Below are 25423 nucleotides of genomic sequence, written 5' to 3'. Positions count from 1 at the left end.
CTAGGGACAGTGCCCCCTGCTGGCCCCCCACCCCTCCCCTCACACACCCTCTCGGGTAGTGGTGGGGAGTCTATTAATTAATTGGCTTAATCTGGGTCAAGGGTCTTGGTAGTGGGAATAATTTGTGTTTGGTGAGAAATGTTCCCACTGTCTTCCCTCCACCCCCCCGATTCCCCCCCGGACCCCCGGACCCCCATCTCCCCCCCGGCGCCCCCCTCCCTGTCTCTCAGATCCTGGTAGACACGGAGAAAGCCACCTACAGCTTCAAATTCCCCAGCCCGGCCAGCGCCGACCAGGTCACCCAGCACGTCAACAGAGCTCTCAGCAAGATCTTCCCCAGCCCCACGGCGGGGTGAGTGCAGCCCCAGGGGGCTGGGTGGGGGGCAGCAGGGAGCGCTGGGCTGCAGGGAGCGGGGGGGCACTAGGGGGCGCTGGGCTGCAGGGAGCGGGGGGCTGGGCAGGGGGCGCTGGGCTGCACGGAGCGGAGGAGGGGATAGAACCCAGGCATCCTGACACTGTGCCTCCCCCCAGCTGTCTGAGGACCCCCGAGACCCCCCGGGACACGTCCCCCAACTCCGAGAGTTCGACTTCCACCAGCCACAGCATCTGCGGTGAGTGGGGGGGAGAGAACGGAGGGGAAGGGACTGGAGGGCAGGGAGGGGGCCAGGGAGCCCCCACACACTGATGTCCGTGGCTCTGTCTGTCTCCCTGGCAGGGGGGTTCTCCGAGACCTACGCCGCCCTGTGCGACTACAACGGGCTGTGCTGCCGGGAGGAGGTGCAGTGGGTAGGTATGGGGGGGCTGGGGGGCAGGGGGAGGGGAAGGTGGAGGAGGTGCAGTGGGTAGGTATGGGGGGCTGGGGGGGCAGGGGGAGGGGAAGGCAGAGGAGGTGCAGTGGGTAGGTATGGGGGGGCTGGGGAGGGCAGGGGGGAGGGGAAGGCGGAGAAGGTGCAGTGGGTAGCTATGGGGGGGCCGGAGGGTATGGGGGGTGGGGAGGTGGAGAAGGCGGAGGAGGTGCAGTGGGTAGGTATGGGGGGGGCTGGGGGGTGTGGGAGGGCAGGGGAAGGCGGAGGAGGTGCAGTGGGTAGGTATGGGGGGGCTGGGGGGTGTGGGAGGGCAGGGGAAGGCGGAGGAGGTGCAGTGGATAGGTATGGGGGGGCTGGGGGGTGTGGGAGGGCAGGGGAAGGCGGAGGAGGTGCAGTGGGTAGGTATGGGGGGCTGGGGAAGGCAGAGGAGGTGCAGTGGGTAGGCATGGGGGGCTGGGGGCATGGGGAGAGGGGAGGGGGAAGGCAGAGGAGGGGCTGGAGGAGGCAGTGGGGGGAAGGGGTGGGTCCTCTTCCCCAGGGCTCTTGGGGGGGGGGGAAATGGGGTCCCCCCATTTCTCTCACCCTCCCTCCCCCCTTTCCAGGATGTCGACACTATCTACCACTCGGCTGACAATCGGGAATTCAACCTGTTGGACTTCAGCCACCTGGAAAGCCGGTGAGGGACCCCCAATGTCCCCTGTACCCCGATAACCCTGCACCCCAATTCCCCATGCCCCAATACCCCTTCACCCTCAATACCTGGAACCCCAACCCACCTGTACCCCAATAACCCTTCACCCCAATTCCCCCATAGCCCAATTCCCCCTGTGCCCCAATATCCCATGCCCCGATACCCCTGCACCCCCAAAACCTGGAACCCCAACCCACCTGTACCCCGACTCACCTGTACCCTGGTACCTTATACCCCCCCAAAACTAGTACCCCAACCCACATGCACCCCAATACACTGCACCCCTACCCCAGCACCCCTAAAACCAGTACCACAACCCACCTGTACCCCAATAGCCCCTTCCCTGATACGCTGTGCCCCAATGCCCCCTGTACCCTGATACCCCTGGGCCCCAAAACCCAGTACCCCAACCCACCTTTACCCCGATACCCCATGCCCTGGTACCCTGTACCCCAATACCTGTGACCCAGGACCCTGCACCCAGATTCCCTGTACCCTGATACCCCAATAGCCTGTACCCCAAAAAACAGTACCCCAACCCATCTTCACCCCGATACCCAGTACCAGATGCCCACATACCCTGATACCCCATACCCCAATACTGCTGCACCCTGATATCCCTGCTCTCTGACACCCTGCATCCCCAAAAACTGGTATTCCAACCTGCCTGTACCTCGATACCCCCTTCTCTGATACCCTGACTTCCCCTTTACCCCGGTCCCCAAAAATGGTACTGCAACCCACCTGTACCTCGATACCCCCAGACCCACAAAAATGGCACCCCGACCTGCCTGTACCCCAATACCCCTTGCCACACCCTGATAGCACTGTACCCCAATACCCCCTGTACCCACAAAAATCCAGTGCTCCAACCCACCTGTGCTCTCAATACCCACTGCCAGCACCCCAATACCCCTGTACCCCAACCCAACACCCCAATACTCCATAGACCTCTGAAACCCACCTATACCCCCAAACCCACCTGGCAGTACCCCGATACCCTGCATCCCCATAGACACCCCAGCCCCTCTTCTCCCTATCGGACCCTCCTGGGGCACCCTTCCCCCATCAGCGCAGTGGGGGTGCTGGCAGATGTGGGGGTGCTCACCCCCTTCCCTGTGACTCTCCCCACAGGGACCTGGCCTTGATCGTCGCCGCCCTCGCGTACAACCCTTGGTTCACACGACTGCACTGCAAGGACCTGAGGCTGGTAGGTACCTCCCAAAACCCACCCCTGGGCCCCAAAATCTGCCCTGGGCCCCCAAACACACCCCTGTGCCCCAACATCTGCCCTGGGTCCCCAAAACCCACCCCTGTGCCCTCAAACCCTCCCCTGTACCCCAAACCTGCCCCTGGACCCCAAAACCCACCCCTGGGCCCCCAAACACACCCCTGTGCCCCAAAATATGCCCTGGGCCCCCAAAACCCGCCCCTGTGCCCCAAAATCTGCCCTGGGCCCCAAACCTGCCCCTGTGCCCCCAAACACACCCCTGTGCCCCAACATCTGCCCTGTGCCCCCAAAACCCACCCCTGGGCCCCAAAATCTGCCCTGGGCCCCCAAACACACCCCTGTACCCCAACATCTGCCCTGGGTCCCCAAAACCCACCCCTGTGCCCTCAAACCCTCCCCTGTACCCCAAACCTGCCCCTGGACCCCAAAACCCATCCTGGGCCCCCAAAACCCGCCCCTGTGCCCCAAAATCTGCCCTGTGCCCCAAACCTGCCCCTGTGCCTCCAAACACACCCCTGTGCCCCAAAATCTGCCCTGGGCCCCCAAAACCCACCCTGTGCCCCCAAACCTGCCCCATGGCCCCAAAACCCACCCCTGTGCCCCCAAACCCGCCCCTGGACCCCAAACACACCCCTGTGCCCCAAAATCTGCCTGGGCCCCCAAACACACCCCTGTGCCAGAAAAATCTGCCCTGGGCCCCCAAACCCCATCCCTGTGCCCCCAAACCCGCCCCTGTACCCCAAAACCTTCCCCATGGCCCCCAAACCCACCCTTGACTCAAAGTTCCCTGGACACAATCTCCACTGAACCCCCAAATTCCTCTGAACCCCAAATCCTGCCCCTCTGCCCCCATAATCCTCTCTATGCCCTGAAACATTCCCCTGCACCCCAAAGCATCTCCTGGTCCCCAACCCCTTCCTCCTCTATGCCCCATATCCCACCCTGGCACCCCAAAACCCTGCCCCAAAATCCCATGCCCCAAACCGCCTGCATCCCAAAATCCTGGTCTGTGCCCCAAAAGCCACCCTGTGCCTAGAAACCCTCCTCTACACCCCCAACCTCCATCTGTACCCCAAAATTCCCTTCTGCACCCCAAATCCCATCCCTCTGTAGCCCAAACCCTCCTCTATACCCTGAAACTTTTCTGTGTCATCTCTCTGTACCCCAACGTCCCCTGAACTCCAGAGCGCTTGTCTGTGCCCTGAAACATTCCCCTGCACCTCACAACCCAGCGTCAATCCCAAACCTCTTCTCTACCCGTGAAAATTCTCTGTACCCCCAAATCCCTCCTCCTCTATGCCCACAAACTGCCCTGTACCCCCAAACTGCCTCAGCCCCCAATTCATCCCCTGCAGCCCCAAAACCACACGAAACCCCCAAACCACCCTCTGTGCCCCCAAATCACCCTGCCACCCAAACCATCCCCTGCACCCCCAGAATTGCCCCCCTAGGCACGTCAGGGGGATATGCCTCCCCAGCACCCCCCCTACCTCGGCCCGGGGGTCGGCGCGTCTCTCCCCTGCGCTCTCTGTCTCCTTCCCTCTCCCCAGGGCTCCGAGGTCTCCGAGCAGGTTCTGCACACGCTCAGCAAGTCCCATCACCTGGAGGAGCTGGTGCTGGACAACGCGGGGTTAAAAACGTGAGTGAGTCCCCCCCAAAAACCCCGCTCCCCTCTAGGGGGCACCGGCTCCCACCCGGCCCTAGGGCAGGGACTGGGGCACGGGGCCGGTCCCCTCTAGGGGGCGCCGGCTCTGATCCGACCCCAGGGCAGGGACTGGGGCACGGGGCCTGTCCCCTCTAGGGGGCGCCGGCTCTGATCCGACTCCAGGGCAGGGACTAGGGCACGGGGCCTGTCCCCTCTAGGGGGCGCCGGCTCCCACCCGGCCCGAGGGCAGGGAATGGGGCATGGGGCCTGTCCCCTCTAGGGGGCGCCGGCTCTGATCCGACCCCAGGGCAGGGACTGGGGCACGGGGCCTGTCCCCTCTAGGGGGCGCCGGCTCTGATCCGACCCCAGGGCAGGGACTGGGGCACGGGGCCTGTCCCCTCTAGGGGGCGCCGGCTCTGATCCGACCCCAGGGCAGGGACTGGGGCACGGGGCCTGTCCCCTCTAGGGGGCGCCGGCTCTGATCCGACCCCAGGGCAGGGACTGGGGCACGGGGCCTGTCCCCTCTAGGGGGCGCCGGCTCTGATCCGACCCCAGGGCAGGGAATGGGGCACGGGGCCTGTCCCCTCTAGGGGGCGCCGGCTCTGATCCGACTCCAGGGCAGGGACTGGGGCACGGGGCCTGTCCCCTCTAGGGGGCGCCGGCTCTGATCCGACCCCAGGGCAGGGACTGGGGCACGGGGCCTGTCCCCTCTAGGGGGCGCCGGCTCTGATCCGACCCCAGGGCAGGGAATGGGGCATGGGGCCTGTCCCCTCTAGGGGGCGCCGGCTCTGATCCGACTGGCTGGGTTGGGGGGAGGGGCTGGGGTTCGGGGTTCAGGGCGTCACCCCCCGTCTCTCTCTGGCGCAGGGACTTCGCGCTCAAACTGACCTACGCTCTGGGAGACAACCCCAGCTCGGCCCTGCACAGCCTGGTGCTGTCACACAACCAGATCGAGGACAAAGGTGGGGACCCCCCAGTGCCCCCCAGCTGGCCCCCAGCACCACCCAGTGTCCCCCAGTAGCCTGCAGTCTCCCCCAGCACCATCCAATGTCCCTGCAGTGTCCTCCAGCACCTGACACCCCCCGCACCCCCCAGCCAGGACCGGCTCCGCATTTCTGCCTCCCCAAGCAAAAAAAAAAAAAAAGCCGCGATCGGCGGCGGCAGTTCGGCGGCAGGTCCTTCGCTCCTAGAGGGAGTGAGGGACCTGCCGCCCCCGAATTGCCGCAGGTGCCGCCCCTCTCCCTTGGCCGCCCCAAGCACCTGCTTGTTAAGCCCTGCCCCCAGCATTCCCCCAGCACCTCCAATGTCCCCCCAGTATCCCCCAGACCCCCACTGCCCCCGTGTCCCCCAGCACCTCACACCCCTCAGCACCCCCCAGTATCCCCCAGCACCTCCAATGTCCCCCCAGTATCCCCCTACCCCCACTGCCCCAGTGTCCCCCAGCACCTCCAATGTCCCCCCAGCATTTCCCCAGCACCATCCAATATCCCCGCAGTGTCCTCCAGCACCTGACACCCCCCAGCACCTCCAATGTCCCCCCAAGTATCCCCCAGCCCCCCACTGCCCCAGTGTCCCCCAGCACCTGACACCCCCAGCACCCCCCAGCGTTCCCCCAGCACCTCCAATGTCCCCCGTATCCCCCTACCCCCCACTGCCCCAGTGTCCCCCAGCACCTCCAATGTCCCCATCACCTAACACCCCCAGCATCCCCCAATGTCCTCCCAACACCACCCAGTGTGTCCCCCCAGTGTCCCCCAGGCCCCCACTGCCCCCAGTGTCACCCAGCGCTGGACACTCCCTAGCTCTCCCCAATGCACCCCAGCCCCCCCAGTGTCCCCCCAGCACCTCCAATGTCCCCCCAGTATCCCCCAGCCCCCCACTGCCCCAGTGTCCCCCAGCACCTGACACCCCCCAGCTCTCACCAATGTTCCCCCAGACCCCTACTGCCCCCAGTGTCACCCAGCGCCAAACACCCCCCAGCACCCCCCAGCATTCCCCCAGCCCCCCACTGTCCCCAGACACCCCCCAGCACCCCCCAATGTCCCCCCAGCTCCTGACAACTTTCAGCACCCCCAATATCCCCCCAGGCCCCAGCACCCCCCTGTGTTCTCCCCCTGTACTGCCCCCATCTCTGCTCTCACCCCCCCAGGCCCCGCTAATCTCTTCCCGCCCCCTCCCCCGCACAGGTCTCATCTCCCTGAGCCAGCAATTCCTCTACTTCCCCAAGGGGCTGCAGCATCTCGGGCTCTGCAAGGCCGGGGTCACCCCGAAAGGTACCGAGGGGCTGGGGGGAGGGGTGGGGAAGGGCAGGTGGTTGGTGGTAGGGGAGATCTGTGGGCACAGTGGGGGAGGGAGAAGCTCTCCGGCCTGGGGGGCAGGGTGGGGGATGGGCAGGGGGTCCCAGCCCCCCCACTTACCCCCCCCCGTCTCCTCCCAGGGCTGGCTGGGCTCTGTCAGACCCTGGGGGCCAACCCAGCCTTCAGCAGCTCCCTGCAGCACCTGGACCTCAGCAAAAACCCCGGGCTGCTGGGCGGCGAGGAGGCCAACGTGAGTGACAGCAGGGGGCGCCGTGGGGCAGGGAGCGGGACAGGGGGCGCCATGGGGCAGGGAGCGGGACAGGGGGCGCCGTGGGGCAGGGAGCGGGACAGGGGGCGCCATGGGGCAGGGAGCGGGACAGGGGGCGCCGTGGGGCAGGGAACGGGACAGGGGGCGCCATGGGGCAGGGAGGTGGAAGGTTGGGCAGGGGGTGCCGTGGGGAAGAGAGCGGAGCAGGGGGCGCCGTGGGGCAGGGAGGTGGGGGCTGGGCAGGGGGCGCCATGGGGCAGGGAGCGAGGCAGGGGGTACCGTGGGGCAGGGAGGTGGGGGCTGGGCAGGGGGCGCCGTGGGGCAGGGAGGTGGGAGCTGGGCAGCGGGCGTCGTGGGGCAGGGAGCGAGGCAGGGGGCACTGGGGGGCTGGGCAGGGAGCGCTGTGGAGCAGGGAGGTGGGGGCTGGGCAGGGGGCGCCGTGGGGCAGGGAGATGGGAGCTGGGCAGGGGGCGCCGTGGGGCAGGGAGCGAGGCAGGGGGCACCGGGGGGGCTGGGCAGGGGGCGCCGGGGGGCAGGGAGCGGGGGCTCTGTGGGGCACAGACAGCCCCCCCAGCTCCATCCATCGCTCCGTTTCGTTCCCTCTCTCCCCCCGCAGGGTTTTTATTCCTTCCTGGCCCAGCCCAACGCCCTCGTCCGCCTCGAGCTGTCAGGCACAGACTGCGCCGTCGACGTGGTGAGGGGCGACCAGCCGGGGGCGCCGGGGGGAGGGGCCTCCCAGATACCCCGGCCTCGCCCTGCCGGGGGCGCCGGGGGAGGGGCCTCCCAGATAGCCCGGCCTCGCCCTGCCGGGGGCGTGGTGGGGAGCGACCAGCCGGGGGCGCCGGGGGAGGGGCCTCCCAGATAGCCCGGCCTCGCCCTGCCGGGGGCGTGGTGGGGAGCGACCAGCCGGGGGCGCCGGGGGAGGGGCCTCCCAGATAGCCCGGCCTCGCCCTGCCGGGGGCGTGGTGGGGAGCTGGGGGTTCGATCTCTTTCTCTCTCTGCCCCCCCAGTTATTCGGGGCGCTGCTGCATGGCTGCTGCACTCGGCTTAGCTACCTCAACCTCTCCCGGAACACCTTCTCGCACAGGTAAGTGTTGGGGTCCCCCCGCCCCCCATTTCCTAGCTGTGGAGTCCCCATCAGGTATACTCCTCCCCTGCACCCCAACTTCCCAGCGGGAGGGTCCCCATTATATAGACCCCTCCTCTGCCCCCTGCACCCCAATTTCCCAGCGAGGGGGATCCCAATTAGACTGACCCCCCCTTTGTGCCTCCGTGCGCACCCTTTCCACAGGGATCAGGGTCCCTCTGGGACAGGCCCCCCCTTAATTCTGGGGGCTCCCAGCCTGTCTCTGTCTCTAGGAAAGCCAAGGACTCCCAGCTGTCCTTCAAGCAATTCTTCTCTAGCGCCTACGCGCTGAACTACGTGAGCCTGTCGGGCACGAGAATGCCCCTGGACGCCTTGAGGTGAGTGTGTGTGTGTGCGTGTGTGTGGGCGTGTGTGTTTCCCTGCGCCCCTTCTCGCTGTGTGTTGGGGAGGCTAGTGGGGGAGGTGGACGGGGCTAGTGGGAGTCACCCCCTCTGCCCCCATTAACCCCACGTTCCCCAGGTCTCTGTTCCAGGGTCTCTCGGCCAACACCCACCTGAGTGACGTTCACCTGGACTTGAGCGGCTGCGAGGTGAGGGGGGCCGGGAGAGGGCTGTGCATTGGGGGGGGAGGCTGCTGGGGGCCTTGTTACGGTTGGTGGGGGAGGGGGCCGTCTGTTAATTCTTTGTTTACTTCCCCATCTCGTTCTGTTGTTATTTCTCATTCCCTCGTTCTTTCCCTCCCCATCTCAGTCCCTCATTCTCTCGTTCTTTCTCACCTGTCTCGTTTTCGCATTCTTCCTCTCCCCGTCTCGTTCTCTCATTCCCTCGTTCTTTCCCTCCCAGTGTTGTTCCCTTGTTCTTTCAATCTTTCCTTCTTTCCCTCCTCCACTCTCTCATTCACTCACTCTCTCTCTCCCAGCTGCGCTCGCCGGGGGCTCAGGTCCTGCAGCAGCAGCTCCTGGGGGTCACTGCCGTGGGGAGCCTAGACATCTCCGACAACGGTGAGTCTGTCCGCCTGCCCTCGAGTCCCTGTATCCCTGCCCTGGGGGAGGGGACAGTATCTCAGCTCCCCTGACGTTCCTCTTCTCCCACCGCTCGCTACAGGTTTCGACTCCGATTTGCTGACGCTGGTCCCTGCTCTGGGCAAGAACAAATCCCTCAAACACCTCTGGCTGGGCAAGAACTTCAGCGTCAAGTCCCGGTGGGTGAACACTTCTGTCGTCCACCTTCTGTCCCGTCTCATTTGCCCCCTCCTCCCCGGGAGAGAGAGGTCCTTGAGGAGCCTCTTCTAAACCTATTTTCCTCCGAGCTCACCTTCTCTTGTGAGGAGGTTGTGCTCCATGGGACCCAGTCTAGACTCATTGGATGGATGCTGGGTTCCATGGGACCCTTTCTAGACCCAGTGGATGGGCAATGGACCCATGGGGCCCATTCTACACCCTTTAGATGGGCATTGGGCTCCATGGGACCCATTCTAGACTCATTGGATGGGTGCTGGGCTCCATTAGAACCTTCTAGACCCACTGGATGAGCATCGGTGCCCAATGGGAACCATTCTAGAGCAATTAGACTATGCTGCAAACATCTGAAAGAAATGGAGAATAGTGGAAGTAGAAAAGCTATCTAGAACCTCCCCAGCTGGGTGACCTAGAAAGCTGGCCAAGAGGTTTTGCATCTTTGATTAGGTTGACGTTATGAAGTCCAGTTATACAGAAACCCACCAAGCCTAGAGCATGGAAGGAAGTGATACAGCATGGATGACCTAGAAGACTAGCCAAGCAATGTTATGAGTCTACTGAGTTTGAATCTATAGAACCCAATTATCCAGAACATGCCCAGTCTAGAACATGGGGAAAGGGTCTAGAACAGGTCACCTAGAACACTAGCCAAGCAATGTTGCAACTCTGCTGAGGTGGATGCTGTAGAGTCCAGCAATCCAGAACCAACCCAACTTAGAACATGAAGGGAAGGGCTCTAGAATAAGTGTCCTAGAAAAATTAGCATGTTCCTGTTTAGCTTACAGCCAAGTCAGTGGTTGGGCTGGTGAATTTACCTCCCAGCCTCGTCTCACCCCTCTGGGTGCTTATGCCCGGCCTCTGTGTTCTCTCTCTCCAGGACGCTGGAGGAGATACTTCACAAGATCGTACAGCTGATTCAGGAGGAAGATTGTGTGAGTCTGTCCCTCATGAAAAGTGAAATTTGCTCTAAGGCAGGGGGCTGTGGATCGGGATTCAGGGGAACCAGCAGAGTTGTGGGGGGCAAGGGATACCAGGGCTGACTCCCTTCTCTCCCCCCAGTCCCTGCAGTCTCTCTCCGTGGCCGACTCACGGCTGAAGTCCCGGACCAGCATCCTCATCAATGCCCTTGGCAGTAATACCTGCTTGAGCAAGGTGGACCTGAGCGGGAACGGCATGGAGGACCTGGGGGCCAAGATGCTGTCCAAGGCCTTGCAGATCAACAGCACTCTCCGGTGGGGGCTCCTGGAAGGAAGGGGACACTGGGGTGCAGCAGGAGGTCCCATCAGGGGGCTGGGTGGGGGAGGGGGTCTCATGGGGGGGATTGGGGTTGGGGGAGGAAGTAAGGTCCGAGCAGAGGAAGTGGGTGCAGATTGAGGGGGTGGGGTAGCGGGGCTCTCAATGGCAGGAGAGTGGGGGGGATTGGGGCTGGCGTGAGGGGGTCTCACTGGGTGGGCCAGGGGAGGGAGTCCCATTGGGAGATTTGCAGGGGGGTTGGGACTTGTGGGGTCCTGTCAGGGGAAGTGGGGGGATTTGGGGGTTGGGAGAGGGGCTGCCACTGGGGAGGAGCAGGGATTGGGGTGGGGAGGGGAGAACTGAGGGGAAGGATCCCATGGGACTAGGAAGCACAGGAGGGGATATGGAAGGGGGGCCCTGTTGGAGGGAGGAGGGGAGGAGAGAGCCATTGGTGGGGACAGCAGAAGAGGGGTCCCTATTGGAGAATGTGGGGAAGGGGGTTCCACTGGAGCGGAGGAGGGTGGACAGATTGTATTAGCCAAGGCAGCGAACAGGGTCTCATCTGGTGTGTCATCACAGTGGGGGGCAAGAAGGACCCCAATGTTGGGTGACCCTGCCTGGATCTCCCCTTTGCAGGAGCATCGCCTGGGACCGGAACAACACGACGGCACTTGGCTTCCATGATGTCGCCCGAGCCCTGGAGAAGTGAGTCTGGAGGGGGACTTCCTGGTTGAGAGTCAGCCCCTGACATCCCAGGGGTGCCCCCCAACCTGCACCTCATCCTCAGTCTGCATGCTTAGTGTTAGCATTGATAACAGGTGTCATTTCTCATGTGTTTAATGCCTGCTTGCTGCTCAATTGTTTGTAATTCATTTTTACTGGGGACGTGTGTGGACTGGCAGAGTTGTCTGGATGGTTTTGAGTTGAGTTGGGGGGTGGATTGGTTGTGTTGAGTTGAGGCAGTTAGGTTGTTGAGTAGGTGATTGGGTTGTTGGAGTGGATTACTGGTGCATTTGTCGGGTTGGTTGGTATTATTGGGTGGGTGGGTGGGTGGGTTACTGAATGGGCCTGGGTTGGGTTGGGTTATTGGTTTGGTTCAGTTGGCTTGGGTTATTGGTTGAATAGAGTCGGGTTAGCTTGAGTTGGATTGGATTATTACTTGCATAGAGTTGGGTTAGGTTGGGCTGAGTTGGTTTGGGTTCTTGGTTGGGTTACGTTGGTTGAGTTGGATTGAATTAGTGGTTAAGTATGTTGGGTTGGATTGAGTTCTTGGTTGGGTGGAGTTGGGTTGGGGTCTTGGTTGGGTGGAGTTGGGTTGGGTTCTTGGTTGGGTGGAGTTGGGTTGGGTCCTTGGTTGGGTGGAGTTGGGTTGGGTTCTTGGTTAGGTGGAGTTGGGTTGGGTCCTTGGTTGGGTGGAGTTGGCTTGGGTTTTTGGTTGCGTGGAGATGGGTTGGGGTCTTGGTTGGGTCCTTGGTTGGGTTGGGTTCTTGGTTGGGTGCAGTTGGGTTGGGTCCTTGGTTGGGTGGAGTTTGGTTGGGTTCTTGGCTGGGTAGAGTTGGGTTGGGTTTTTGGTTGTGTGGAATTGGGTTGGGTCCTTGGTTGGGTGGAGTTGGCTTGGGTTATTGGAAGGGTCATTGGAGTGGTGGGTTGTTTGGGTTGGGTTGTTGGGATGGCTGGATGTTAAGAGGGAGGTGGACAATGCCTGGGATAATGGGCAGACAAGAAGTTGGTTGGAGGGTGACTGGAGGAGGAACAGGGGGTGATAATGGGGAGATGGGGTGTGTGATAACAGTGGGAGGGGGAGGTTAGATAACTGGGAGGAAGTGAGACCATAACTCTGACAGATATGAAGGGTAAGTCCCTGGGTATCTGGGGGGCCCTTTCCCAACACCCCCACCCATTTAACCTCATACCCCTCCCTACAGCAACTACACCCTGAAGTACATGTCCTTCCCCATGAGCGACATCACAGCTGCTTACCGCAGTGCCCCAGAGAGGACGGACGAGGTGTGGCAGAAGGTGAGTAGAGCCCGGAGCCCTCGGGGCTCGGTTGGAGGGGGTGGGGGTGTGACAAAGGGTACGTCTTCACTTACATCCGGGTCCGGATGTAAGCAATCGATTTTCTGAGTTCGATTTATCGCGTCTGGTTAAGACGCGATAAATCGATCCCGGATCGATCCCGGAAGTGCCCCGGATCGATCCCGGAAGTGCTCGCCTTCGACGCTGGTACTCCAGCTCGGCGAGCGGAGTACGCAGCATCGACGGGGGAGCCTTCCTGCCGCGTCTGGACCGCGGTAACTTCGGACTAAGGTACTTCGAATTCAGCTACGTTATTAACGTAGCTGAATTTGCGTACCTTAGTCCGAAGTGGGGGGGTTAGTGTAGACCAGCCCAAAGTGGGAATGTTCTTAATGTTTTTTCTGAATACTGTGTGGGTGCCTCAGTTTCCCCTATGCATTTCTTAAGTATCTAGGTGGTGGGATAAGGGTGTGTGATTGTTGCAGACCCCTAGAGGGCAGGTGTGATGGTATCTGCCCAGAGAATGGCCGACGCCCTGTCTCCTGGCAACTGATGGCCTGGGCCCCTCCCCTGCAAGGTGCCAACTGAAGGTGTTGGAGAACAAAGAGATCAGGTGACCTGGCCCGGGAAAGAGACAAAGGCCAGAGAAGGGGCTGGGGGGAGTTTCAGTTTGGAGCTGGCTGGGGAAACGGAGGGAGGCCCAGAACCGGGGTCTGACTCCCTACCCACCAAGCTGGACCTGACTGAGGGGTCCTGTTGTCGGTACCTACGAGCTCTGTTCTACGCTGTGTTCCTGTCGGCTAATAAACCTTCGGTGTCACTGGCTGGCTGAGAGTCCCGGTGAATTGCAGGAAGTGGGGGGTGCCGGGCCCTGTCTCCCCCACACTCCGTGACAGGAAGGATCCCAAGGGGACTCTCATCTGCTTCTCTCCCTTCCCTCCCCCCCAGATCCAATGGTGCCTCCTCCGAAATGGCCATTCCCAGAAGTTCTCCCAGGAGCAGGCGTTCCGACTCCAGCAGGGGATCGGCACCAGCAGCGCCGAGCAAGTAAACGTTCCCATCTCCCCATACCATCCCCCACGGGCAGGGGGCTGGCTGGCTCTGGGGGGTGGGAATGGGACACAGGGCCTTTCCCCTCTAGGGGGCGCCAGCTCCAGGGTGGGACTGGCTGGCTCAGGGAGGCCGGGAATGGGGGCCTTTCCCCTCTAGGGGGCGCTGGTTCTGATCCAGCCCCAGGGCGGGGGTCCCGGCTGGCTCCGGGGTTTTTGCTAATAGCCCTGTCCCCCAGCAGATGATCAGACGGCTGTGCCTGCGGGTCCAGGAAGAGGTGAGGGCTCTGCACAGCTGCCCTGCTGATACCGTCCAGGAGGAGGTGCTCTACGCGCGGGAGCTCATGAAGGAGGCCAAGAACTCGCGGGCGGTGAGACAGACCCCTCCGTCCGGGCCCTGCCCCATTCCCTCCATCCCCACCCCTCTCGGTCCGGCCCCTGTTCCTCCCTCCCATCCCCTTCCCCTTGGTCTCACTTTCCGCCTGCCTTTCTTCTCTCTCTCTCTCTCTCCTCTCCCCAGATGTTCCCCACATCTGTACACAGCACCCCTGTCTGAACACTGGCTCCCCTAGCTGAGGCCACATTCAGTCCTACTGGCCCAGACGGTAGCTCTCCAGATGTTACCACAGCTGTATCCCGTGTCCCTGACACTGCGTCTGCAGATGTTCACACATCTGGCTCTTCTATTGCCAGATACAAACTACCTCCCCAAAGATGGTGGCCACTGTCTGCACAGCTGGATCCTCCATCTCTGGCCCAGTCACTAAGTCACCAGATGTTGCCACAGCTGTATTCCATATCCCTGGCTAAACACTGTTTCTGCAGATGTTGACACATCTGGACCGTCTATCCTCAGCCAGAAACTAGACCACTACCACCCCAGATGTTGCCACAGCTGTAGCCTCTATCCCTGGCCCAGGAATAAACTCCCCAGATGTTGCCAGGTCTGGATCCTCTATTCCCAGGCAGACACTAGCTCTCCAGATGTTGCCACAGCTGTATCCTCTATCCCTCGTGGGACACAGTCACCCCAAGTGTTGCCACAGCTGTACATAGCTGGATCCTCCATCCCTGGCCTAGGAACAAACTCCCCAGATGTTGCCACAGCTCAGTGGCGTAGCCAGCTTCTAAGAGCAGGGGGAGCAAACATAAAAAAGGCGCCCCCTTGGCTCCTCCTCTGGCCACGCCCCCCATGGCTCCTCCTCTGGCCACGCCCCCCTTGGCTCCTCCTCTGACCACGCTCCCCTTGGCTCCTCCTCTGGCCGCACCGCCCCTCCCCTCCGGCCCTGCCGTGCCACCCCCCCCCCCCCCTCGCTCCTCCGGCCGCTTTTGGAAAGGCGGGGGAAGCGGCTGCTTCCCTTGCACCCCCCTAGCTATGCTACTGCCACAGCTGCACACCGTAGCCCCGCCCCGGCTGCTGTCACCCCTCTCCCCGTGCAGATCTGTCCCTGTTCACCCCGCCCCTCTCTGTACGCTTGCTCTCCCCCCAGCTGTTCCCCAGCCTCTACGAACTGGGCCACATCCTGGCGAGCGACGGGCCCGTCCGCCAGCGACTGGAGTCCGTGGCCAATGAGGTATCCAAGGCCGTCGACAAGGAGCTGCAGGTGATGAGCTGGGGACCCTGGGTCTCCCTGGGGGGGTTGGGAGACTCAGTGTGGGGGGACCCCAGGTCTCACTGGTGGGATTGAGGGGCTCAGTTTGGGGGGACCCTGGGTCTCACTGGGAGGCTTGGGGGACCCTGAGTCTCATTAGGAGGGTTGGGGGGCTCAGTTTGGGGGGACCCCAGGTCTCACTGTGGTCTTGGGGGACTCAGTTTGGGGGGACCCTGAGTTGCATTAGAGCAATTGGGGGGTTCAGTTTTGGGGGACCCCAAGTCTCACTGAGGAGTTGGGGGACTCAGTTTGGGGGGACCCCGGGTCTGCTGTGTTACTAAGGGAGCTCAGTGTGGGGGGCCCAGCTCTGGGGCACTTGGGGGTGTCTCAGTGTTTTGGGGGCCCCCCTCTCTGACCGGTGGGGTCCCTCCCAGGTGATCCTGGAGTCCATGGTGACGCTGACCCAGGAGCTCTGCCCCAGGGCCATGCAGGCCGCCGAGGGCCACAACAAGATGCTAGGGGCCGTGTCAGAGCGGGTGACCGTCCCCCGCAACTTCATCCGGGGGGCGCTGCTGGAGCAGGCCGGGCAGGACATCCAGAACAAGCTGAAGTGAGTCGGGGAGCAGGGACGGGGGGGCAGGAGTGGGAGCTGTGGGGGGAGGGGGCAGTGTGTGTATGGGGGGGTCCCCAAGGAGGGCTGGGTGGGGGGTTTTAGGGGGATGGGGAGCACTGTGGATCTAGCAGGTTGGGGTGCCCGGGGGGCTGTGGGGGGGCTGCCCAGTCTCTGACCCCCCTCCCCCGTTTGTCCCCAGCGAGGTGAAGTTGTCTGTGGTGACGTATCTCACCAACTCCATTGTGGAGGAGCTGCTGGAGGAGCTGTACAGCACCCACAAGATCCTGGTGAGCCCCCCACAGTGACCCTGGCCCCCCAATGGCCCCCCAGCCCCCCCAGTCACCCCCAGCCCCCTACAGTGACCCTGCCCCCCCAATGGCCCCCCAGCCCCCCCCACTGATCCCCCAGTCACCCCCAGCCCCCTACAGTGACCCTGGCCCCCCAAAGACCCTCCAGACCCCACAGTGACCCCCCAGCCCCCCACACTGATCCCCCAGCCCCCCAGTCACCCCCAGCCCCCCACAGTGACCCTGGCCCCCCAATGGCCCCCCAGCCCCCCACACTGATCCCCCGGCCCCCCCAGTCACCCCCAGCCCCCTACAGTGACCCCAGCCCCCCAAAGACCCTCCAGACCCCACAGTGACCCCCCAGCCCCCCACACTGATCCCCCAGCCCCCCAGTCACCCCCAGCCCCCCACAGTGACCCTGGCCCCCCAATGGCCCCCCAGCCCCCCACACTGATCCCCCGGCCCCCCCAGTCACCCCCAGCCCCCTACAGTGACCCTGGCCCCCCAATGGCCCCCCAGCCCCCCACACTGATCCCCCGGCCCGCCCAGTCACCCCCAGCCCCCTACAGTGACCCTGGCCCCCCAATGGCCCCCCAGCCCCCCACACTGATCCCCCGGCCCCCCCAGTCACCCCCAGCCCCCTACAGTGACCCTGGCCCCCCAATGACCCCCCAGCCCCCTACAGTGACCCCAGCCCCCCAATGGCCCCCCAGCCCCCCACACTGATCCCCCAGCCCCCCCAGTCACCCCCAGCCCCCTACAGTGACCCTGGCCCCCCAATGGCCCCCCAGCCCCCCACACTGATCCCCCGGCCCCCCCAGTCACCCCCAGCCCCCTACAGTGACCCTGGCCCCCCAATGACCCCCCAGCCCTCCTACAGTGACCCCAGCCCCCCAATGGCCCCCCAGCCCCCCACACTGATCCCCCAGCCCCCCCAGTCACCCCCAGCCCCCTACAGTGACCCCAGCCCCCCAATGGCCCCCCAGCCCCCCCAGTCACCCCCAGCCCCGTACAGTGACCCCAGCCCCCCAATGGCCCCCCAGCCCCCCACACTGATCCCCCAGTCACCCCCAGCCCCCTACAGTGATCCCGGCCCCCCCAGTCACCCCCAGCCCCCTACAGTGACCCCAGCCCCCCAAAGACCCTCCAGACCCCACAGTGACCCCCCAGCCCCCCCAGTCACCCCCAGCCCTCCACAGTGACCCTGGCCCCCCACAGTGACCCCGGCCCCCCAAAGAGCCCCCAGCCGCCCACACTGACCCCCAGCCCCCCCAGTCACCCCCAGCCCCCTACAGTGACCCCAGCACCCCAAAGACCCTCCAGACCCCACAGTGACCCCCCCAGACTCCCCAGTCACCCCCAGACCCTCACAGTGACCCCGACCCCCCACAGTGACCCCGGCCCCCCAAAGACCCTCCAGACCCCACAGTGACCCCAGCCCCCCAAAGACCCTCCAGACCCCACAGTGACCCCCCAGCCCCCCCAAGCCTCCCACAGCCCACCAATGACCCCCCAGGCCCCCCAGCCACCCCCCAGACCCCCACACTGACTGCCAGCCCCCCACAGAGACCCCCCAGCCCCCCAAAGTCACACCCAGCCCCCCACAGCCCCTCACAGTCACACCCAGCCTCCCACAGTGACCCCAGCCCCCCACAGAGACCCCCAGTCTCCCACAGATATCCCCACCCCCCACAGTCACCCCAGGCCCCCACAGTCACCCCCAGCACTGACCCTTCCCGCCCCCTGACACTCTCAGCCACCCACCAGCCCTCATACACCCCACAGCCCCACCCCCCTGCTCCCACTGCATTACCCCTAGACCCCCATCTCCCCAACCCCACATGTCCCCAGGACCCCCACTTCCCCCTCTCTCCTCCCAAATGCAGAAGCTGTACCCCACCCCTACCTTTTCCCTCAGCCCCCCAAACCCTCCTCAGTCCCCTCTGACCCCTGGGTCATCCCAATAATATCTCTCCCCCCCACACACACAGACCCGGCACATCACCCACCTCCAGCAGCTCTCCGAGGGGCAGGGCGGGGCCGGGAGCTCTGGGGGGACCCCACTGGACCAGCCCCCCAGGAACCAGCTGAGAGATCAGGAGGAAATCACGGACGATGAGCTGGGAACCAGCATTGTAAGCAATGGGGATGGGGCACAGCCCTGTTGGCCCCTCTCCCAGCCCCCCACTCCCCAGGGCAGGGCGGGGACCCCCCATACCTGACTCTGGGGTCACCCTGCTCTCCCCTCTGCAGGATACCATCGCTATCAAGAGGCAGAAACATGGCAGGAAAATCCGACCTGTCTCAGCTTTTATCGGTGAGTGACGATCGCGCATCAGATCTCCTCTTTCTCAATCCACCCCTTATCCATCCATCCATCCATCCATCCCCCAACCCCTTATCCACCGCTTCATCCACCCATCCCCATACACACCCCTCTATCCATCCATCCATCTGTCCATCCACACCTCCATCCATCCATCCATCCCCCCACCCCTTATCCATCCATCCATCCTCCTGTCCATCCACCCCTTATCCACTGCTTCATCCATCCATCCATCCATCCCCCCACCCCTTATCCACTGCTTCATCCACCCATCCCCATACACACCCCTCTATCCATCCATCCGTCCATCCACCTCTTATCTATCCATCCATCCACCCATTGCTTCATCCACCCATCCCCCTATACACCTCTCTATCCATCCATCCATCCATCCCCATACACACCCCTCTATCCATCCATCCATCCACACCTCCATCCACCCATCCCCCCCTTATCCACCGCTTCATCCACCCATCCCCATACACACTCCTCCCTCCATCCCTCCATCCATCCCCATAAACACCCCTCTATCCATCCATCCATCCATCCATCCATCCATCCATCCCATAAACACCCCTCTATCCATCCATCCATCCATCCCCATAAACACCCCTCTATCCATCCTCCTGTCCATCCATCCCTTATCCACTGCTTCATCCATCCATCCCCCCACCCCTTATCCACTGCTTCATCCACCCATCCCCATACACACCCCTCTATCCATCCATCCATCTGTCCATCTACCTCTTATCTATCCATCCATCCCCCCACTGCTTCATACACCCATCCCCTATACACCTCTCTATCCATCCATCCATCCTCTGTCCATCCACCCTTTATCCACTGCTTCATCCACCCATGCATCCACCCTCCATCTATCCATCCACCCCTCCATCCATCCAACAACCCTTCCTCTGTCGCTCGCCCTCTCCTCTCTCCCACTCTCTCTCTCTCTCTGCCTCCCCCCACAGGCGGGGCTGACCCAGACACTGACGGCGCACACCCCTGGGGCACTGACTCTCCGTCAGGCTGGCTCTCCTCGTCGACCAGCAGCCAGTACTCGCATTCCCGCAGCCCCTCCTTCGAGGGACTGGCCGAGCTCCCCACCGAGGGCTCCCGACTGGAACACCACACCCGCGGCCGTCCCCGGCCCCCCCGCTGCGTCTCCCTGGGGCCCCGCCAGAACGTGAGTCAGACCAACTCCGCCACCTTGCTCAGCCACGCCTTCGATTTCTCCTCACTCCTCTGCCGGTTTCTCACCTTTGTTCCTTTTCCTAGTCCTTCGTTTTCTCCTTTCCGCAGTCAGTTTCTCCTTCATTCGTTCACCTTTGTTCCTTTTCCTAGTCCTTCGTTTTCTCCTTTCCGCAGTCAGTTTCTCCTTCATTCGTTCATTTTCTCATTCCTTTGTTTTCTCGTTCATTTCTTGTTCATTTGTTTTGTCCTTTGTTTTTCATTTGCTTATTTGCTTATGTAGTAGAAAGAGAGTCTGTGGGATACAAGTACTGTGCTTCATTGACAATAAACTTGGCTGCGTGCCTTCGTCCCTTAACAGATCTTATGGTCATTGGGCAGTTCGCTCGAGTGCTGCCCTGCCGGCTGTCTGCCCAGAGCTGGGGCGGCACACAGAGAGAACACACACGTGCAGCCAAACATCTATCAACATCTAACCACAGTTTATTCATTTAGTCTCTCAATTTTGTGTCCCTTCTTTCATTCATTGGTTTTCTCATTCATTTGTTCCTTCTCTCATTCGTTTCCTTATTCATGTGTTCCTACTTTCATTCATTCATTTTTTTTCTCATTCATTTGTTCCTTCTTCCATTCTTTCACTCATTTATTTTTTCATTCCATTGTTCCTTTCCTCATTCATTCGTTTTTTCATCTTCCCCTCTGTTCTCTTATTTGTTCCTTTGTTCAGTCTGTCGTCCATCCTCTCCTTTGTTCACTCATTCTTTTCCTTCTTTCTCTCTCTGTCTTTCCTCAATTGCATCCTTTTGGACTGACTCTTGCTCCAGCCCTAGAGCCTGATGGGTAATGAGCTGAAGCAGACACATGCAGGTGGAAATTATCCCCCATCAAAACAGGAAGTCCTGGTTGCCAAGAGGCGGGACTTACCACTTCAACTGGGAAGGGGGATGAGCCAGCCTTAAGTAGGAATGGCCAGCTGAGCATTAATCTTTCTAATACTCCGAAACAGGAAGTCCTGCCCACTGGAGACGCTACTTCCTGTTTCCCCATGGAAAGGAGAAAGAGCCATTCTTAAAGTGGGAGGAGTTAAAAGCTGTATCTCAAGACTCCGAAGCAGGAAGTCCAAGTCACTGGAGGCGGGACTTCCCATTTTACCTGAGGGGACAGGGGGAGGGGGGGGAGCAAGTCTTAAAGTGACAGTAGCTAATTCCTTGCTTCTTCCACCTCGCCTCGGCAGGCTCGGACACCGGGGTCCATTGAGCCCCAGCGGCAGGAGAATGGGACGGTGCCGCGACTGGATGAGGGGCTGGAGGAATTTTTTAGCAGGCGAGTCCTCACGGATAACACCAGGTGGGACAATATACCCCAGGGGTGCGGGAAAGGGTGGGGATCACCCCAGTCTGATTCTCCTCTGCCCCCCACAGCTATCCACGGACCCCCAGAGGCTACGGGGTGAGACCAGGCCCCTCAGACGCGCTGCCCCCCATGCAGAAGAAGAGGCGAAAGGGGCTTTTCCATTTTCGGAGGCATCGGAGCCTCAAGGGGGAGAGGGAGGTTGAAGACACCGTGCGGGGGGCCCCCCACAGCTCCCCCGGCACCCCCCAGGGGACAGCAGATGAGCCCAAGGCACCAATGCAGAGTTCAGCCAGCCTGGATGAGGGGGAGGGGCAGGAACCCCGTGGAATGGGAATTCCCCTCCCCGGGATGGGGGGCAGCGGAGGAAGAGGGGTGAAGGGGCTGCCCCCCAGAGGGAAGCAGGTAAGGAGGCGCTGGGCTGCAGGGAGTGAGGCAGGAGGGGCCAGCAGGGGTCGCTGTGTTCAACTGCCTCTGTTTTTGTAGGGTCCCACTGCGGATCATTCCCCCAACCCTGTGAGGGCGGAGTCAGATTCTTCGGAGGCGGAGCTACTGCAGCCCTCCCGAGTCCACGGCATCGCCCTGCCCGGAATGGGGCGGAGCCTGGATGGGAAGAAAGAGGTATGTGGGGTGTGAGAGGAGGTGCATACCTGCAGGGGCGGGGCCTGAGGACAGGCCTCGCCCACTCAATGCCTCAAGGTCTGCAACTACATTAGCGGAAGGAGGGGGATTCTCGGGGAATGGGGCCAGAGGATGGAGGCCACGGCCTCCGAACCCCTCATGGTCTGGACAGAAGTTGGGGAGGGAGGGGCTCTCCAGGGGCGTGGCCTGAGGGTGGCAGCCACACCCACTTAACCCCTGATGGTGTGGTCCCGACTCCCCTTTCCCCTCACTCTTGTTTCAGGGGGCAGAGCTGCAAAGGGCGGGCAGCCTACGGGATCGAGAGAGGAGGAGGTCCTCAGACGACTCAGGTAGGGGGGCATACCCCAAATTCTGCCCCTGCCCCTCTCCTAGCTCCCCCCAACCTGATACCCCCTTTTCTCTCTCCCCCACAGAGAAAGGGAGCTGGAGACCTCAGCCTCCCCCTCAGAGCTCCAAGCCGACATTTGCCACCATTCGAAGGGCTGAGGCCAGCTGGGATATTGGTAAGGGCTGCGAGCTTCCTCACAGCAGTGCCCTCGGGGCTGCGAACTTCCCTGCAGCAGTGCCCCCAGGGCTGTGAGCTTCCTTGCAGCAGGGCCCCCAGGGCTGCGAGCTTCCTTGCAGCAGGGCCCCCAGGGCTGTGAATGTCCCCACAGCAGTGCCCCCAGGGCTGTGAGCTTCCCCACAGCAGTGCCCCCAGGGCTGCGAGCTTCCCCATAGCAGTGCCCCCAGGGCTGTGAGCTTCCCCAGGGCAATGCTCCCAGCCAGCCAATCCAGGGCTGTGAGCTTCCCCACAGCAGTGCCCCCAGAGCTGCGAACTTCCCAGCAGCAGTGCCCCCAGGGCTGCAAGCTTCCCAGCAGCAGTGCCCTCAGGGCTGAGAGCTTCCCGGCAGCAGTGCCCCCAAGGCTATGAGCTTCCCTAGAGCAGTGCCCCCAGAGCTGCGAACTTCCCAGCAGCAGTGCCCTCAGGGCTGAGAGCTTCCCGGCAGCAGTGCCCCCAAGGCTATGAGCTTCCCTAGAGCAGTGTCCCCAGCCGGGGGAGGAGCTCTGGGGTTGCAAGCTTCTCCACAGCAGTGTTCCCATTGCTCATGCGGTTTCTCCCCGTCAGCGGAAGAGAGCTCCCAGCTGGACCGGGAGGGGATGGATGTCTCCAGCGGGGCCCCCAGAGTGGAGATGGGGGAGAAGCCCCCAAGCCCCAGCTTCCCGGCATCTGGAAAGGTGAGGGGGGCTGAAATGGCGGGAGGCTGAGGGGGTGAAGTTGGGGGGCAGAGGGGGGTATAAGCTGTGAGCTTCCCCACAGCAGTGCCCCCAGGAGCCCAGGGTGGGGTTTGGTGTGCTCTGTGGCATTACCGGGGGGGCTAACTGCTCTGATTATCTCTCCCCCCCCCAACCCCATTCCGAAAGCCCCCGACTCAGCCGGAGAGGAGCCAGAACAGCGAGGAGGGGGCAGGTGGGGCCGGCCCCACCGAGATTCGGACCTCCCCCCCCGTCGCCCGCCCCCGACCAGACCACTTGGAACCAGAAGGTATCGGGAGCAGGGATTGGGGCGCGGGGCCTGTCCCCTCCGGGGGCGCTGGCCCCGATCCGGCCCCTTGGAAGGGACTGGTTCAAGGGACAGGAATGGGACACGGGGCCTGTCCCCTCTGGGGGCGCCGGCCCCGATCCGGCCCCTGGGAAGGGACTGGTTCAAGGGGACCGGAATGGGACACGGGGCCTGTCCCCTCCAGGGGGCGCCAGCTCCCATCTGGCCCCAGGGCAGGGGACTGGCTGGCTCTGGGGGGTTGGGGATGAGACACGGAGCCTTTCACCCTCTCTCTCTTTCCAGGGGGCTCTGAGGGGGGGCGGAAGGCGACCCCCCTGAAACCCCAGCGAACGCGCCGGGCGCAGTCCTGTGACAAGCTGGAGTCAGATCGAGGTCGAGATCCTGGAGCCAGAGGTGAGACCCTGAACTGAGGGGGGAACAGGAGCCCGGGGTTGCGAGCTTCTTCCCCTGCAGTGCCCCCACCTGGGCTGTCTCTCTCTCAGGATCTAACCCCGTCCCCTCTCCCACCCCCAACAGGTGCCACTAACGCCCCCCTGCCGGACCCCCCTCCGCCCCCACCCTCAGAGCAGCATCAGCCCCTTCGGAAACCCCGTCTCCCCATCTCCCGGCCTTTCCTCTCCGTGGACCAGACTGGGGGTGAGTAAAACGGCCCCTCTGGGCCACAAAGGGTTAACAACCCCCCACCCGGCCGTCCCCCCTCCACCCTGGCACCTTGTCTGTCTCTCTGCAGGAACCCAGGAGTCCGGGACAGACTGACGGACCCGCTATCCGAGTATCAGCCATGCCACCAGCTGGGAGGAGATGGGGAACGTGGAAGCCCGAGAACAGAGAGAGAGAGGGGAGGACTGGGCCTTCCCCAAGGTCCAGCCATGGGCACCCCCAAAAAACAAGGATCAACCCCCCACACATGACCATGGGGCTGCAGACCTGACCTGCCCCCCCCCCACCCGCCCTCCTGCCTCGCTTCCACTCCTCCGTTCGGGCCTGTCTTGTTCCCTCACTTCCGCCCCCCCCCCAATACCTTGAGGGACGGACCCCTGTTCCATGGGGTGCCCCCCGGAGGGAGGAGGCATCGCTCCCCCGGGAGGAAACAGGTGATGGGACTCTGAATGCGGCTCATCTCCCCTGCACCCCCCAGCCACCCACCCCCCATTTTCCGCCCCTCCAGGGTCACTGTCTATTTTCGGCTTGTACAGAACAAAGAGAGAAATAAATTCTATATGGCGACCGGAGTGAGCACAGGGGCGTTTCCTTTGTTCCTCCGGGGGGGCGGGGGGCAGGAGCGGCCCCTCTCCTGGGGGGCCCCGTCCCAATGTCGGGGGAGGGTCACAGACTGGGTTGTAGTTCTCAGGCGAGGCCAGCAGGGGGCGCAGGGACACACACACGCGGCAGTTCTCAGCCCCTCCACCAGGGGGCAGCAAGGACACCCCCCCAACACATTCTGCTCCAACACAGGTTGTGTTGTTGTGTACCCCCTCAAAGCCCTTCACAAATCTTATGTGGGGGTGTGGGTGGGACATCACCCTTGTCCCTTTGTGTGCGAGTGTTGCTCTGTGCGTTTGTGGTGGGGCCTTAGGGCGGGTGGCTGGGGGAAGGGGGTGAGTTTGGTGTGTGTTGTGGGGCTGGCTTGCCGTGAGCAGGGCGCTCCTGTGGTGGGTGTGTCCCTGTTGAGTTGTGTGTTGTTTCTGCTCGTACGAGTGGTATTTTGTGTGTGTGTGTTTGGGGGGAGGGCGCTCCTTGCGCTGAGTGTCCTGTCACTGTGTGGTGTGTCCCCGCCGTGTTGTGTCTCCTTGTGCAGGTTGTGGTGGTCGGTGTGGTGCCTTGCTGGCATGAAGTGTTGTGTCCCTGTTGTGTTGTGTCCCCATGTTGTGTGCCTATGGGGGGTGTTTGCAGCAGCTCCTTGCGCTTGTTGGCTCCCTGTGCTGTTCTGTGTGTCTGTTGTTGTTTTGTGTGGTTATAGTGGGTCCTTCCTGTGTGTCCCAGTGTTGTGTGTCCCTGTTGTGCAATATGTTGTCTCTGCCCATGTGTGCATTGTGTTGTGTGTTTCTGGTGCTGCCTTGCTGTGAGCGTTGTGCCCCTGTTGTGTCTGTGTGTTGGGGACATGGTGTGTATTTGTGGTGCCTCCTTGCTCATGTCGTCTCGGGGTGTGTGTGTGTGTGTGTGTGTGCACATGCAGCAATTTCTTGGTGTGTATCAGGTCCTGGTGTTGTGTGTCCCTGTTGTGTGATGCGTTGTGTCTCTAAGGTGCCTGTTTGTGATGGCTGCTTGCGTCGTGTGTCCCCGAGTGTGTTCCAATCACACACACACACAAACACA

At 62.4% G+C, this 25423-nt stretch overlaps 1 protein-coding gene across 1 annotated transcript in view; it reads left to right on the top strand.

Moving 5' to 3' along the window:
* CARMIL3 (capping protein regulator and myosin 1 linker 3) overlaps positions 1-23863 on the top strand; it is a 29048-nt gene extending 5185 nt beyond the window's left edge. Inside the window, exons 5-42 of the mRNA XM_065422906.1 lie at positions 231-352; positions 532-611; positions 716-786; positions 1409-1482; positions 2632-2707; positions 4279-4367; positions 5241-5335; positions 6560-6646; positions 6811-6920; positions 7555-7632; positions 7949-8025; positions 8298-8402; positions 8545-8614; positions 8944-9025; positions 9129-9225; positions 10140-10194; positions 10322-10494; positions 11132-11200; positions 12421-12514; positions 13463-13561; positions 13803-13934; positions 15054-15167; positions 15590-15765; positions 15968-16055; positions 18047-18190; positions 18309-18372; positions 19353-19567; positions 20807-20919; positions 20994-21327; positions 21409-21543; positions 21827-21893; positions 21978-22067; positions 22673-22782; positions 22854-22928; positions 22969-23089; positions 23390-23500; positions 23624-23743; positions 23838-23863. Coding sequence (XP_065278978.1) covers positions 231-352; positions 532-611; positions 716-786; positions 1409-1482; positions 2632-2707; positions 4279-4367; positions 5241-5335; positions 6560-6646; positions 6811-6920; positions 7555-7632; positions 7949-8025; positions 8298-8402; positions 8545-8614; positions 8944-9025; positions 9129-9225; positions 10140-10194; positions 10322-10494; positions 11132-11200; positions 12421-12514; positions 13463-13561; positions 13803-13934; positions 15054-15167; positions 15590-15765; positions 15968-16055; positions 18047-18190; positions 18309-18372; positions 19353-19567; positions 20807-20919; positions 20994-21327; positions 21409-21543; positions 21827-21893; positions 21978-22067; positions 22673-22782; positions 22854-22928; positions 22969-23089; positions 23390-23500; positions 23624-23743; positions 23838-23863 — 4038 coding nt within the window. The remainder of the gene's footprint in view (positions 1-230; positions 353-531; positions 612-715; positions 787-1408; positions 1483-2631; positions 2708-4278; positions 4368-5240; positions 5336-6559; positions 6647-6810; positions 6921-7554; positions 7633-7948; positions 8026-8297; positions 8403-8544; positions 8615-8943; positions 9026-9128; positions 9226-10139; positions 10195-10321; positions 10495-11131; positions 11201-12420; positions 12515-13462; positions 13562-13802; positions 13935-15053; positions 15168-15589; positions 15766-15967; positions 16056-18046; positions 18191-18308; positions 18373-19352; positions 19568-20806; positions 20920-20993; positions 21328-21408; positions 21544-21826; positions 21894-21977; positions 22068-22672; positions 22783-22853; positions 22929-22968; positions 23090-23389; positions 23501-23623; positions 23744-23837) is intronic.
* Positions 23864-25423: the final 1560 nt, after the last annotated feature.

This window comes from Emys orbicularis (genome assembly GCF_028017835.1).
Source record: "Emys orbicularis isolate rEmyOrb1 chromosome 12 unlocalized genomic scaffold, rEmyOrb1.hap1 SUPER_12_unloc_1, whole genome shotgun sequence".
In the NCBI taxonomy this organism is placed as follows: Eukaryota; Metazoa; Chordata; order Testudines; family Emydidae; genus Emys; species Emys orbicularis.
This window is presented reverse-complemented; position numbering and strand designations above follow the sequence as displayed.